General features: G+C 38.2%; 1 protein-coding gene across 1 annotated transcript in view; it reads right to left on the bottom strand.

Moving 5' to 3' along the window:
• Positions 1–963: 963 nt before the first annotated feature.
• TIMMDC1 (translocase of inner mitochondrial membrane domain containing 1) overlaps positions 964–16,084 on the bottom strand; it is a 25,105-nt gene continuing 9,984 nt past the window's right edge. Inside the window, exons 5-7 of the mRNA XM_017875479.1 lie at positions 12,055–12,133; positions 8,480–8,590; positions 964–1,446 (exon numbers count right to left, since the gene is read on the bottom strand). Coding sequence (XP_017730968.1) covers positions 1,296–1,446; positions 8,480–8,590; positions 12,055–12,133 — 341 coding nt within the window. The 3' untranslated portion in view covers positions 964–1,295. The remainder of the gene's footprint in view (positions 1,447–8,479; positions 8,591–12,054; positions 12,134–16,084) is intronic.

Genomic DNA, 16,084 nt, shown 5'->3' with positions numbered 1-16,084 from the left:
AAAGGTTTATGGAGATGTTTGCATATGCATATCAAGGCACAGCACTTTTCCTTATTCATGTCACAGAGATCTTTATTCACATGTCTTACTGCCGACCTTCTCCCTACTATGATCCTATTATCCTGCCACTTCCCTTTTTCTAAGACAGTAAAGAAAATGATCAATAAATAGAGGGAACTCAGAGACCGGTGCCAGCGTGGGTCCTCTGTATGCTGAGTGCCGGTCCCCTGGGCTCACTTTTTCTTTCTCTATACTTTGTCTCTGTGTCTTATTTCTTTTCTCAAGTCTCTCGTTCCACCTAACGAGAAATGCCCACAGGTGTGGAGGGGCAGGCCACCCCTTCAGGATGCAACTTAAGCTGGGATAATCACATTATCATCTGAAAATTTGGAGTTGGACAGCAAAAGCCGACAACATTTCTCAAATGCACATCTCATGGCTAAGCCACATGGCTGGGATTCAAAGCCTTTAGAGGCAGCCCATGGCTTTAGCTACCTCACTATGCTGCTTCACAAACCATGCTCCTATGTAAAACTATATTCTCAATGTAGGCAGAAAGGTCTAATACCAACATAAGATACTAGCAGTGTTTCCTGTATTGACTGGAATAATTAATTCAGAAATTCTTTTCTTTTCCATTTAGTAACAGTTGTGATGACTATGTTCCTATTCTAAGTAATTCCTGTATTCTACAGCAATACTTTGTCAGCAATACTAAGGGAAGACACAAAGTTGAACAGTTTCTTTAATAACGCTGATCTACTTTTGTTGAATTTGTATTTATTTCAAGTGCGAAATAAATCACCTTTGTTCATTAAGATTAAACCAAATACTACTATACATTTACACTCACACTGCTTCCAGGACCCAAGGGTTTCACAGACCATTTGCCTACCTGGTTCTTTCCTCTCCTCCTTCCAGTGATTTCTAGAATACCCTTTCAAAGGACCACATGAATATATGAACTGTAAAATTCAACTTCAATCTTTTGGGAAATGTTTTATTTACTGCTTAAAATCTAGGTGGGTGGATATATTCATGTATGTATATATTGATAGATTAATACAAACATAAATATGTATGTAAATTTAAGGATAAGTAAAGAGAGAGTACAACAGCCCCATTCTTAAAAAGAAAATAAAAGAAAAAGACAAGAGCAAGCCACTGCCACCACAGGTACCAGCACTTACATTTGTCAGCAGGCTGACCAAAGAGTGGCCTGTCTGTTGGCATTCAACGGACATGGCAGTATAGCTCCCTTCAACTCTCCAGTGAGTTTCAAGTCCAGAGCACTTTCAGTCCTTGTCTTGTTTATCTATTACTGAAGGGTTTCTAGGAAGGTTTAGCAGTGCTTCAATTTTCTTAGCATCATTCTCAGGTTCATTTTTCTGTAAACTACTTTCAATTTTCTCAGAGAGGTCCTCAGTAACTTGTAGTCTGGCTTTCCTGTAATCAAAAAAAAAAAAAGGATAAATCAAATACTGCTCCATTTCTTTAGTTCTTACAGATTTAAAACAAAAAGGATAGCATTTGTCTTTTCCTCCCTGCTTTGGTACAGCAACTTAGAAGTGAACACTGCTGCCTGCACTTCAAATGCAGTAACTCTCTTCTCTCCTTTGTAAAACTATATTCTATGAGGAGACTATATTTTATATTCTAATAGATTAGGAGAGAAGAAAGCCAATTATGATTTCCACATTACCATAATGGATACCGTTGTGGTGACAGTTCTGATCAGTAAGATATTCCTAGTATGCTGGGCCTAGAGTTCTCACAGGAGTGATGTGTGGGAACTGACACACTTTGTGCTAAGATATGAAGGCCTGAAGTCTCACTCTTCTCTTGCTCCCAGGGCTGGGGGAATGTGAGTACCTTGCCACTCTTAAACTCTGTGACCAGACCTTGTAGGAACTGGACAAAGGCTGTAACAATGGTAATCAGCGGGCGCAGAGGCTCATGCCTCCCCAGCACTTTGGGAGGCCGAGGCGGGCGGATCACAAGGTCAGGAGATCGAGACCATCCTGGCTAACATGGTGAAACCCTGTCTATATTAAAAATACAAAAAAATTAGGTGGGCGTGGTGGTGGACACCTGAAGTCCTAGCTACTCAGGAGGCTGAGGCAGGAGAATGGCATGAACCTGGGAGGCAAAGCTTGCAGTAAGTCAAGATCACGCCACTGACCTCCAGCCTGGGTGACAGAGCGAGACTCCGTCTCAAAAGAAAAAAAAAAAGGTAATCCTAGGTAGAAAAAAGTCAGAGAGAACACCACTATAGATTTATATTCATGAAGAGTTAAAATCTAATTTCCAAATAATAGATCAGTTCTGTTTCTAAATCAAGTATTAGTGCCTTCCTTAAGTGATTATCAGGGTTAAAGTTTCTTCTCAACTCTTCACAAACAGATTTGGTCATTTGTTCTTCTATATCTCTATAGTCAGTTTTCTACATTTTCTGCTCACTGACGCAATTTTTTTTTACTCTCAATTTGTTTGATTTTCCTGTATTATTTTCAAGCGAAGAAGTAGGCACATACAAGACACTTAAACGTTTATTGAATTAACCGTCCTTAGAAATATCACACACACACACACTGACACATAAACACACATACATGTATATGCTATACAATTTTGACGCTTTAATTCTGCCAAAGTATTCTTTCATTACTATGATTCAAGTTGTTTTCATCCATCCTTCTTAAAATTGAAACTAATAATTGTACATATTTATGAAGTACAAAGTGATATTTTCATATACAATGTGTAATGACCAAATCGGGGTAATTAGCATATGCATCACCTCAAATCAGGGTAATTAGCATACACACCACCTCATTTATCATTTCATACTGTTGGGACCATTCAAACATCCTCTCTTCTAGCTACTTGAAAATACACAATAAATTATTATTAACTACAGTCATCCTACAGTGCCACAGAACCCTAGAACTTATGCCTCCAATCCAGTTATAACTTTGTATCTATTAATCAATCTCTTAAATCTCCTCTTCTTATGCTTCTCCCTGTCCCCTCCTCAGCCTCCGGTAACCATAATTCTACTCTTAACTTCTATGAGCCCATTTTTTAGCTCCCACATGAGCAACAGAACATGCAGTATTTGTAAGTGTATGACTTATTTTACGTAACAATGTCCTACAGGCTCATCCATGTTCCCACAAATGACAGGATTTCATTCTTTATTATGGCTGAATAGTATTCTATGGTGTATATATACCACATTTTCTTTATCCATTCATCTGTTGATGGACAATGACATTGATTCCACACCTTGGCTATTATGAATAGTGCTGCAATAAGCATGGGGGCGCAGATAACTCTTTGATACGCTGGTTTCTTTTCCTTGGATAAATACCCAGTAGGGAAGATTGCTGGATCATACAGTAGTTCTATTTTCAGTTCTCTGAGGAACTTCCATACCGTTTCTATAGTGACTTTACTAATTTGCATTCCTACCAAAAGTACATGAGTTCCCTTTTCTTTCTGCATCCTTGCCAAAATTTATTGTCTTTTTGATAACAGACATTCTAATTGGGGTAAATATCACCCCAATTCCCCAAACTGTCCCCAAACCACATTGCATTGCGGTTTCCATTTGCATTTCCCTGATTAGTTATGTTGAATACCTTCTCATGTATTTTTTAGCCACTTGTATGTATTTTTTCAGAAATACAAGTTTTCCCCAACCCCTGCCCCACTTTTTTTTTTTAAAGAGACAGGGACTCACTTTGTTGCCCAGGCTGGAGTGCAGTAGCACGATCATGGCTCACTGCTGCCTTGAATTCCTGGGCTCAAGGGATCCTCTGGCCTCAGTCTCCCAAGTAACTGGGGCTATAGGCATCCACTACTGTGCCCAGCTAATTTTCTTTTGTCTCATTCTGTCACTCAGGCTGGAGTGCAGTGGTGCCATCTTGGCTCATTGCAACCTCCACCTCCCAGGCTCAAACAATCCTCTTGCCTCAGCCTCCCAAGTAGTTGGGATTACAGGTGTGCACCACCACACCCAGCTAATTTTTGTATTTTTAGTAGAGATGGGGTTTCACTATGTTGGCCAGGCTGGTCTCGAACTTCTGACTTCAAGTGATCCACCTGCCTCAGCCTCCTAAGCGCTGGGATTACAAGTGTGAGCCACAGTGCCTGGCCTCCAAAGCCTTTTATTTCTTTTTCTTGCCTAACTGCTCTGGCTAGGATTTCCAATACTATGTTGAATAAGACTGGTAAGAGTGGGCATTCCTATTTTATTCCCGTTGAGGGAAAAGCTTTTCATTTTTCCCTGTTCAGTATGATATTAGCTGTGAGTCTGGCATATATGGCCTTTATTGTACTGAGAAATAGACCTTCTACCCCTAACTTTTTGGGAGGTGTTATCATGAAGGGGTGTTGAATTTTACCAAATGCTTTTTCTGCATTTATTGAGATGATCATATGGTTTTTGTTCTTCCTTCTGTTTATATGATGTAACACATTTATTGATTTGTGTATGTTGCACCATCCTTGCATCCCTAGGATAAATCCCACTTGTTCATGATGTATAATCTTTTTGACGTACCCTTGGATTTGGTTTGCTAGTATTTTGTTAAGGATTGTTTTGTAGAATACATTGGCCGGTAGGTTTTTTTTTTTGTTGTTGTTGTTGTTTTTTAACGTGCCCTTGTCTGGTTTTTGTTGTATAAGGGTAATGCTGGCCTTGTAGACTGAGTTTGGAAGAATTCTCTCATCTTCAATATTTTGGAATAGTTTGAGAATTGGTCTTAATTCTTCTTTAACTGTTTGGCAGAATTTAGCAACGAAGCTATGTGGTCCTGGACTTTTCTTTGTTGGGAGACTTTTTATTACCAGTTCAGTCTTGTTACTTGTTATTGGTCTGTTCAGGTTTTCTATTACTTCTTGGCTCAATCTCAATAGATTATAGGGTTTCAGGAACATATCCATTTTATGTAGCTTTTCCAATTTCTTGGCATATAGTTGTTTCATAATAATCTCTAATGATATGAGTATGTCCGTGGTATCAGTTTGTAATGTCTCCTTTTTTGTTTTTTAACTTAATTGGGTCTTTTTTCTTAGTCTAACTAGTAGTTTCTTGATTTTGTTTTCAAGAAACCAACTTTTCATTTAGTTCTTCTTTTGTGTGTGTGTGTGTGTGTGTGTGTGTGTGTGTGTGTGTGTGTGTGTGTTTAAGTCTCTATTTCACTCAGCTCTGCTCTGATCTTTTTATTTTCTTCTACTGATTTTGGGTTTGGTTTGTTCTTGCTTTTTGAGTTCCCTCAGGTGCGGTGTTAGGTTGTTTATCTGAAACATTTCTACTTTTTGATGGAGGCATCTATTGCTGTAAACGTACCTGTTAGTGATACTTTTGTTGTATCCCATAGGTTTTGGTATGATGTGTTTCTATTTTCACTTGTTTCAAGAAATTTTTTGATTTCCTTCTTTTTTCATTGACCTATTCATTGTTCCGGAGCATATTATTTAATTTCTATGTATCTGCACTGTTTCCAAAGTCCTTCCTGTTACTGATTTCTAGTTTTATTCTGCTATGGTCTGAAAAAATACTTGATGTTATTTTGATCTTTAAAAAATTGTTGAGACTTGTTTTGTAGCTTAACATATGGTTTATCCTGAAGAACATTCCAAGATAAGAAAAAGGTGTATTTTGCAGTTCTTGGATGTGATGTTCTGTAAATGTCTGCTAGATCCATTTGATCTATAGTACAGTTTAAGTCTGATGTTTCTTTGTTGATTTTCTGTCTAGATGATCTGTCCAGTGCTGGGAGTGTGGTATTGAAGTCCCCAGCTATTACATTAGGGTTTCTCTCTCCCTTTAGCTCTAATATTATTTGTTTATATATATATGGATGTTCTGGTGCTGGATACATATATATTTACAGTTGTTATTTCCTCTTGCTGAATTAATCTCTTTATCATTATATAATGACCGTGTCTCTTTTTGTAGTTTTTTATTTAAAGCCTATTTTATCTGGCCTAAGTATAGCTATTCCTGCTCATTTATGGTTTCCATTTGCATGAACATCTTTTTCTATCCCTTTACTTTCAGCCTATCTGTACCTTTACAGGTGAAGTGAGTTTCTTGTAGTCAGTATATATAGTTGAGCTTTTAAATTCTTTTTTATTCATTCAGCCAGTCTAAATCTTTACTTGGGGAATTTAAAGTGTTTATATTCCACGTTGTTATTGATAGGTATGGATTTACTCCTGTCATTTTGTTAATTGTTTCCTGGTTGTTTTGTATAATCTTTGTTCCTTTCTTCCCCTCTTATTTACTTCCATGGTTGGTGGATTTTTGTAATTATAAGGTTTGATTCCTTTCTCGTTCTTATTTGTGTATCTGCTCTACTAGTGAGTTTTATTCTTTCATGTGTTTCCATAATGGTAGTTACCATACTTTTGCATTCACATGTAGGAGTTCTTTAAGCATTTCTTATAAGGCAGTCCAGTGGTGATGAATTCCCTCAGTGTTTGCCTGTCTTGGGAAGACTATTTCTCCTTCAATTTGGAAGAACAGCTTTGCTAGGTATAATACTCTTTGCAGGAGTTTTTTGGGGTTTTTTTGTTGGTTTTTTCCTTTCAGCACTCTGAATGTGTCATCCCATTCTCTCCTGACCTGTAAGTTTTCTGCTGGCAAATCTGCTGTTAACCTGATGGGGGGAGGTAAATGGTGGCAGCGGGCCCTGGATGGGCCAGTCTTCAGGCAGTGCACATGACAGTTCAGCCACTAGAATTGGCAGGGTTGCCAGTGGTGGAAGACTCCAGGTGAATGACCTGAGAATGGCCTTAGCCAGCCATTCTTAAGCTTTTCCATCTCAAAATCACTGATCTCTAAATCACTGACAAACTTCTGCAGTTTTAATTTTCATTTATTTTTTAAATTTTATTTATTATTTTTTGAGATGAAGTCTTGCTCTATAGCCCAGGCTGGAGTGCAGTGGCGTGATCTCGGCTCACTGCAACCTCAATGCTTTTTTTCTTACATAGCACATAAGTCCTTGGATAATGCACTACAGCTCTTAAGAATTTCCATGTATGTGTATGTGTGGTTAGCAGAAATGGAGGTTTCAAATGAAAACACTGGAAAAAAATGATTTCTCATCTATCCAATTATAATACCAAAACAGCAACAGCAGCAGCAGCCAATGCTATCTTAGGTACCCAGGAAGCTGAACTAGTGAGAATCATTTGTACTCAGGAGCACTAGACAGCAGCCTGTTATATTCATCGTACATATTGAATCTGTGCAAAGTCAGCTATCAGTCTGATTGCCCTATCCCACAAACTGCATCCCAGGAAATGATTAGATGCAACAGGTAAAAGTTTTCATGCTCCTCAGTGGCATTCAGTGCATGAACAACTGCTGTCCACCTAATTCCTCTGTGTCTACAGCAAGAAACAGAATCTTTGTGGAGACTTAACATGCTGTGTCTTACATACATATGTATGCAAAAAAAAAAATATGTCACTTTTTCTCCTGTTTTGAGATGGAGTCTTGATCTGTGGCCCAGGCTGCAGCGCAATCATGGCTCACTGAAATCTCCACCTCCTGGGTTCAAGTGATTCTCCTGCCTCAGCCTCCTTGAGGAGCCGGGACTACAGGCACATGCCACCATGCTCAGCTAATTTTTGTATTTTTAGTAGAGATGGTGTTTCGCCATGTTGGCCAGGCTGGTTTCGAACTCCTGACCTCAGGTGATCCAACTGTCTTGGCCTCCCAAAGTGCTGGGATTACAGGCATGAGCCACCCTGCCTGGCTAAGGATGTCACTTTTTAAGTAAGCCAGGTAAAGCTCACTCCTTGGTGAATATTCCCTTTAGGTAATTTCCTATGCAGTCAAGAACATAGGAAAACAAAAAATATGCAAGCAAGTAAGATGTACAACATTTTAACTTAAAAAAAATATGCGGCCGGGCGCCGGTGGGCTCAAGGCTGTTAATCCAGCACTTTGGGATGGCCTGAGACGGTGGAGCGGATACGAGGTCAGGAGATCGAGACCATCCTGGACTAACACGGTGAAACCGCGCTCTACTAAAAAAATACAAAGAATTCTAGCGGCGAGGTGGCGGGCGCCTGTGGTCCAGCTACTCTGGAGGCTGCGGCAGGAGAATGCGGGGAAACCCGGGAGGCGGAGCCTTGCGTGAGCTGGAGATCCGGCCACTGCACCTTCCAGCCCGGGTAGCAGAGCGAGGACCTCCGTTCTCAAAAAAAAAACAAAAAAAAAAAAAAAAAAAGCAAAGTACCTTTGTTAAATTAAAACTAAAATCAATGTCCTTCATTTTTCCATTCTCCTTAAATAGATTAAAAGACAATGTACAGAATGAGTTGAAGGACTCAGTAAAAATAAACTCTTCTTTGAACTGAGTGGCAGTTTAGAGTACACAAGTTTAACAGAGTACCACTATATAAGGCCTGGGGCAAGACAGCCAAGATTCCCTGGGCTTAACATGTTCCTTACCACTCTTCCAGTTTTAGCTCATGGAGTGCCTTTCGATTCTTCTGTTTTCTCTCCTGAATAGTCTCACCAGAGTACTTCTGAAATGCCATCAGCAGTCCTCCTACAGGAGTACTGAGAATAAAGGAGAGGGAAAGCTTAGGAAAAAGGAATCATTAGACCTCGCAACAGGTGAGATTCTCTGCTAAGGTGTGAGCAACACCAGAGCCACTTGCTCACTATTAGGTATAGGAACATTTGAGAATTAAAGTGTCCTTGTCAAATAAAGAAAAACATTGAGGTAATCTCTTCTCTGGTCTGAACAACAGAGAAAAACAATCACTACAACCTCCTAAAGTTAACTGATATATAATAAAACAACAGATCTAGAAACTGGCTGTTTTTACGAGGAATGAGAAATAAATCAAAATGAAGAGAAAAAAGTATGTATTTATGACAGGATCTAGTAAGTAGTCCCACACCAAAGATTTCTCAGAAATGAAATTTCTAGTTCAGAATGGCACCAGCTCCTCTAGGAGACAGGAAATGTGGAGGGCATTTTTGGTTGAGGAAGGGATGCTACTGGCTTTTGAGGGTGGGATCACCAAAATATCCTAAAGTTCAAGAGTCTGGCATAACTGTCTCACCCACAATGCCAATAGCAACCCACTGAGAAACTGATTTAGATAATTATTGCTATAGTGATGAAGAGAATTTGGTTCTTGTGTTCTCAAACTAGAAGTATTTGACCTTCACATACCTTAAATCTCCTCCAGCTACAATTTAAGTAACCTCATACTAAAAACTACTTTCACTTGGCAACATAAATGTTCACTGACAGATGGTTAAAAAAAATGTGACATACACATACAATGGAGTATTATGCAGCCTTAAAAAAGAGGGCAATCCGTCACAGGCTACAACATAGATAAACCTCGAGGACGTTATTATGCTAAGTAAAATAAGCTAGTCACAAAAGGAAAATACTGTATGATTCCACGCATATGAAGTACATAAAGTAGTCAAAATCATAGAAACAGAAAGTAGAAATATGTTTGCTGAGGGCTGGAGGGTATGAGGAGGGGAAATTAGTTTTTAACGGATCTAGTTTCATTTTGCAAGAGAAAAAAGTTCTAGAGATCTCACACACAATGTGAATATACTTAGCATTTTTGAACTATACACTTAAAATATGATTAAGATGGTGAATGTTATGCTATGTGTTTATTACCACAATATAAAATATTTTTGTTGCTAACTTCTACAAGTTTTCCCTTCAAACCAAACAGGTATATTAACGCTACAACAAAAGTAATGGCAATAGTAGATTATGACATGCTGATTTTATTTAATTTAAATTTTTTAAAAATCATTAAATCTATAGCATTATCTTCTCCTTCAAAGGAGGTAGATAAAGGGGTGAACAGGTGGAGGAGGAAGGTAGCACTCTTCTAGTCAAATACCAACTAATAAAAACAGAAGAACTGACAGAATTAGCTTATCAACATTTACAACCACCTTTCTAGTAACAAACCGATTACAGCATGGGTCGTCAATGGATCATTAAAAACACACAATGAAAAGACAGTTGGAGAGCAGGATATTCACAGTTTCACCCTCCAGATTACTAATTAATCACATTGGGAAAAAGATATCTTTGCAATGGAGGCACTGAACAGATAACACCTTAACCAAATGTGGTAGGCAGAATTCTAAAGTGGTCCTCCCAAATATCCTGCCTAATCCCTCAACTGTGAATATATTATGCCCATGATTATATTATCATACATGGCAAAATTTATGTGAGAAATGTAATTAAGGTTACTAATTAGTTGAATCTGAGGTTAAAAAAAAGGAGATAGATATCTGAGTGAACACTTAAAAGCAGAGTTTTCCCTGGCTAGTGGCAGAGTGGAAGTTGAAGATTCGAAGTATGAGAAGGAGTCAATGTGCTATATAGCTGGTTTAAACACAAAGGGAGAAGATATGTGGGTGGTGGCCTCCAGGAACAGAGAATAGTCTGGCTCACAGCCGACAAGGAAACATGGACCTCAGACCTCCTCCAGGTACAAGAAACTAAATTCTTTTTTTGCTTTTCTCTCTCTTCTTTTTTTTTTTTTTTGAGACCGAGTCTCACTCTGTCGCACAGGCTGGAGTGCAATGGTGCAATATTGGCTCACTGCAACCTCTGCCTCTGCCTAGGTGAAGGGTATATGGGATTCAAGCAATTCTCCTGCCTCAGCCTCCCGAGTATCTGGGATTACAGGCACCTGCCACCACGCCTGGCTAATTTTTCTGTTTTTAGTAGGGACAGTGTTTCACCCTGTTGGCCAGGCTGGTCTCAAACTCCTGACCTCAAGTGATCTGCCCACCTCGGCCTCCCAAAATGCTGGGATTACAGGTGTGAGCCACTGTGCCTGGCCACAAGGAACTAAATTCTGAATGAGCTTGGAAACTGATTTTTCCCCAGAGCCTCCAGGAAAGAGCCCAGCCCGGCCAAGACCTTGACTTTGGCCTTGTAAAATCTTGAGCAGCGAAACCCAGCCAAACTTATAATCTACAGAACTACAAGGGTGTTGTTTCACATGCAATACATGCTCCGTTTGTGGTAATTTGTTACACAGCAGAAAACCAATATATTAAGTAATTGAAGTTAATATTACTTATAATGGGTAACAGAATATCTCCCGATGCGATACATGAGGATACAACTTCACCTATGTTGTATTCTTGACAAAAGTACATTAATGTAATCATAATGGGATGATCAAACAAAACGGAGAAACATTGTTGGCATTAGTATGATAATTGAGGAGTTTTAAATATAGACCCTAACTTAGATAGTTGTGTTGAAACGATGTTTACTGTGATAATTGTATTATGATTTCATGGAAGAGTATTCTTCATCCTGGGAGATACATGCTAATATATATGGGGGCAAAGTATTATGAGGTCTCAAACAGTTTAGCCAAGAAGCAAAGGGAAAGGAAAAGAAATACATTCACATCCCACACATATACACAGATATGGAAAACATCACCAAGGCATTAACAATTGGTGAATCTAGGTGAAGGGTATATGGGGTTTTAATGTACTAATTCATTCAACTTTTCTGTAGGTTTGAAATTGTTCAAAGTAAAAGTTGGGGAAGAACTTTTAAAAAATGTATTAAGCAAAACAAATAAAATCCTACCAACAATTTTTATAGAATATGCCTGTTAATTGTTTTTTGTTCTTTTTTCCCTGCTCCTATAAATACGTTTGTTCAAACTGTAGTTTCAGGTGTTAGCAATATTTAAACAGTTTTACCCAGTAAAAGGAATTTTGAAAAGGGCCCTATCTTAGATAGTTGTATTAAATAAATGTTATTTATTGAAATAGCTGTTAAGTAAAATAAACTATAAAAAAAACTGTAAATAAGACAAACTATTGGGGTAGAATTAGAACTGGACAGTCAAAGCTACTGCCAATACAAGAGTAGAGATCTTTTATAGATTCTAAGGATTAAATTTGTTTTTTGAAAATAAATGAGATTTTTTAATAGGCAAGGCATTAATGAAAGTTGTGCCAATCTAGAACCAAACCATGTTAATGCTTACCCCAGCAAGGCTCCAATTATACCACCAGCCAACAGGCCATGCAGGCCTAAGTTAATTCTAAAAAGACTTCCCGTGACAGCTATGTAAAAACAAGAAAGGCAATATTAAATCATCTTTAAATACTAGAATCCTATTTTAAAACTTTCCTTCTATAAAATGGGTACAAATCCCTAAGTGAGCTTTCTGAATCCAATGTTAATATACTACTACAGCCTATACTTCCTGAATCTAAAATGCCAACACAGGTAGTTTCCCATCCACTCCGCAGATTCAAAGGAAGAAACATCTCTCCTACAAAAAAAACCCCAATCTGCTCTATGGATCCATTTATTCTGCTTCATTTTCTCCAACTCTCCTTAAAACTTGAAAATGTTTTCCCCTTCACTTTCTTTCTTCTTTCTTCTTGGAAAATAAAAAAGCAAAAAAACCTTCACTAGCCACTCCAGTTTATGCCTTCCCCTAGACTCACTCTCTCTGTACTGCTACACGACACCACTCAGGCAGGGTGACAAGCAAGCAACATTTGACCTTCGATGCTACCAGAAAGACTTCTTTCCTTTCTGCTGGGACTGTGCATCAATCATGCTGATTCATTTTCCTTTCACTATGCACAATGCAACTAATACCATCTAAGGTGGTAACACTTTTTAAAGAATAACATTTGAGGCCAGGTGCAGTGGCTCACACCTGTAATCTCAACACTCTGGGACGCCAAGGTGGGCAGATCACTTGAGGTCAGGAGTTTTACGCCAGCCTGGGCAACATGGCAAAACCTTGTCTCTACTAAAAATACAAAAATTAGCCAGGTGTGGTGGTGCACGCCTGTAATCCCAGCTACTCAGGAGGCTGAGGCATGAGAATTGTTTGAACCCTGGAGGCGGAGGCTGCCATGAGCAAATATCACACCCCCGCACTCTAGCCTTAGCGAAAGAATGAGACACTGTTTCAAAAAACAAAAGAAATAACAGTTGAGGTTTATATTTTTAAGTACTATACATTCATTTTTAAAATTTTCAAAATTCACCAGAACCAAAATCACCTTTAATCCCATTACCCAGAGTCAGTAATGAGTTAGTCTTATTTTCTGATCCTCCAAACAAAAAAAAAAACAAACAACAAAAAAAAACTGGGGCTAGGTGCAGTGGCTCACACCTGTAATCCCAGCACTTTGGGAAGCTGAGATGGGTGGATCACGAGGTCAGGAGTTCAAGACCAGCCTGGCCAAGATGCTGAAACCCCATCTCTACTAAAAATACAAAAATTAGCCAGGCATGGTGGCACACACCTGTAATCCCAGCTACTCGGGAGGCTGAGGCAGGAGAATCACTTGAACCCAGGCAGCAGAGGTTGCAGTGAGCGGAGATCGCGCCACTGCACTCCAGCCTGGGCAAAAGAGCAAGACTCTGTCTAAGATAACAAAACAAAACAAAAACACAAAAACTGGTGTCATGGTGTACATACTAAATTTTTTATTTTCACAGAACATATTATTAAATTCTGTATTACTAAGTTTTCTCCCTCCTGGTTCCATTGCATGGAGGTACCACAAATTTTTGTCTAACACTTAGATTTTCTATTTATAGATATTTTAAATAAAGGTGTGATGATAATCCCTCCACAAATAATCTTCTTATACATTTGACTGTTTCCTTAGGATGAACTCACAGAAATGAAATTTCTGGGTCAAAGGGTATAAATATAAACATTTTTAAGGCCTTTGACTTAAATTACTAAACTGCTATTCAAAAAGGATGCATAAACTTATTTTCCAAATAAAAGTACGCTAGTAATCTAGTCTTCTGCATTCTCTTAGTTTATTTTTTCCAATTCGATAGGCCAGAAGTGGTATGTAATTTTAAGTTGCATTTCTCTGATTAGTAGAGAAAAGAAGCTGTTTTTCCCTAGGTTTACAAGTTATTTATGGTACGTCTGTGAATTACAAATTCATGTCCTTTGTCCAATCTTCAACTGAGCTATCCTTTCTTTTTGATGTATTAGGGCTTTTATCCACTATCTGCACATAATGTTATTTTGGCGTTGTTTACGTTTAATGTCTTCTATATATTTATGACATAGGTAAGTTTAAAAATTTTATGTGGCCAAAACTGTGGTTTCCTGTTTCCTAGTTTCTTAGTTCTTATGCTTAAAAATATATACAGTTGATAAACACGAGTTTGAACTGTGCAGATTTACTCACACATGATTTTTTTTTTTCTTTTTTTTAAGACAGTCTCACTCTGCTGCCCAGGCTGGAGTGCAATGTCACGATCTTGGTTCACTGTAACCTCCACCTCCCGGGTTCAAGTTATTCTCCCCACCTCAGCCTCCCAAGTAGGTGGGACTACAGGTGCACGCCACCACACCTGGCTACTTTTTAAACATTTTTTAGTAGAGATGGGATTTCACCACGTTGGCTAGGCTGGTCTTGAACTCCTGACCTCAAGTGATATGCCCGCCTCGGCTTCCCAAAGTGCTGGGATTACAGGCATGAGCCACCATGCCTGGTCATATGAATTTTTTTCAATAAATACATTGAAAAATGTTTTGGAAATGTGCAATAATTTGAAAAAACTTACAGATAAACTGTCTAGCCTAGAAATACCAAAAAAAAAAATTAAGAAAAATGTGTGTCTTTAAGTGCATAAAATATACATAGATACCAATCTATTTATGTGTGAATCAACTGTTTATGTTATTGGTAAGGCTTCTGGAGAATAGTAGGCTATTAGTAGTTAACTTCTGGGGGAGTCAAAAGTTATATGTGGATTTTTCAACTGCGTAGGGTGGAGGTCAGCATTGCTATTGTGTTCAAAGCTGTGTTCAGTGTTGTTCAAAGGTCAACTGTGTATATGTACACATTTATATATCTTCCTACGCAGAAATCAGAGACACATTTACTTCTATACTTTCCCTTATCTTTTATGGACGTTTTTTACATAAGCACCATAATAAATGTTAACTAATTTTGTTGAACTGAATACAGGTATAATTTCTTTCCAAATAGTTAATAACTGTTCCAGCCCATGAATGGTCTATTCTTTCCCCACAAATGCAAAATATCACCTTTACTTTACTTAAAGATATCACTTTTACTGTACTTCGTTTTGTTCCTGACCTTTGAATTCCATTCCACAGATCTACCAATACCTCACTGTCCTCTTTATTGTAACTTTATACAGATTTTAATTTTACAGTTGCAAGAACCCCTCATCATTTTTTTCTGAAATGTCTTTGCTGTGCTTATATAATCAGCATTTTAGATATGATTTAGACATTGTATCAAGTTCTTTTTTTTAAAAGTCTGTAATTTTGATTTGAATTGCTTTCAATTTATAAATGAAGTAGAAAATACTGGGTTAACTATCAACTATTTCCCCATTTTATTATTTATGATTTGTAATTTTCTTCAGAGAAGTTGTAAATGCATTAAATTTATTCCTTATTATATTACATTCTTGGTACTATTATAAAGAAAATTTTTTACTTTTCAAGTAACCATTGAAATATAAAAGTCTATTTATATATTTACACTTTACTGATTAGCAATAATTTTTCAAGTCATCTTTTAAAATATCACCTACAAATACAGACAATTTTGCTTCTTCCTATCTAAAAGCACTGCTTTTTTCCCCTTCTGTGTTAGTGTATTTTTAACAGTTTTATTGAGGTATAATTTACATCACACAAAATTCACTGAAACGTACAATTCAATAATTTGTAGTAAAAAAATTTAGTGGCCGGGCACAGTGGCTCACGCCTGAAATCCCAGTACTTTGGGAGGCCGAGGCGGGCGGATCACAAGGTCAGGAGATGGAGACCATCCTGGCTAACACGGTGACACCCTGTCTCTACTAAAAATACGAAAAAAAAATTAGCCAGGCACGGGTGGTGGACTGCGCCTGTAGTCCCAGCTACTTAGGAGGCTGAGGCAGGAGCATCGCTTGAACCCAGGAGTGGAGGTTGCAGTGAGCTGAGATCACACCACTGCACTCCAGCCTGAGTGACAGAGCAAGACTCCGTCTCAAAAAAA

This window comes from Rhinopithecus bieti, unplaced genomic scaffold (genome assembly GCF_001698545.2).
Source record: "Rhinopithecus bieti isolate Rb0 unplaced genomic scaffold, ASM169854v2 scaffold_1251, whole genome shotgun sequence".
NCBI lineage: Eukaryota > Metazoa > Chordata > Mammalia > Primates > Cercopithecidae > Rhinopithecus > Rhinopithecus bieti.
Note: the sequence above shows the minus strand (reverse complement) of the source record. Positions and strands in the feature narration are given on the sequence as shown.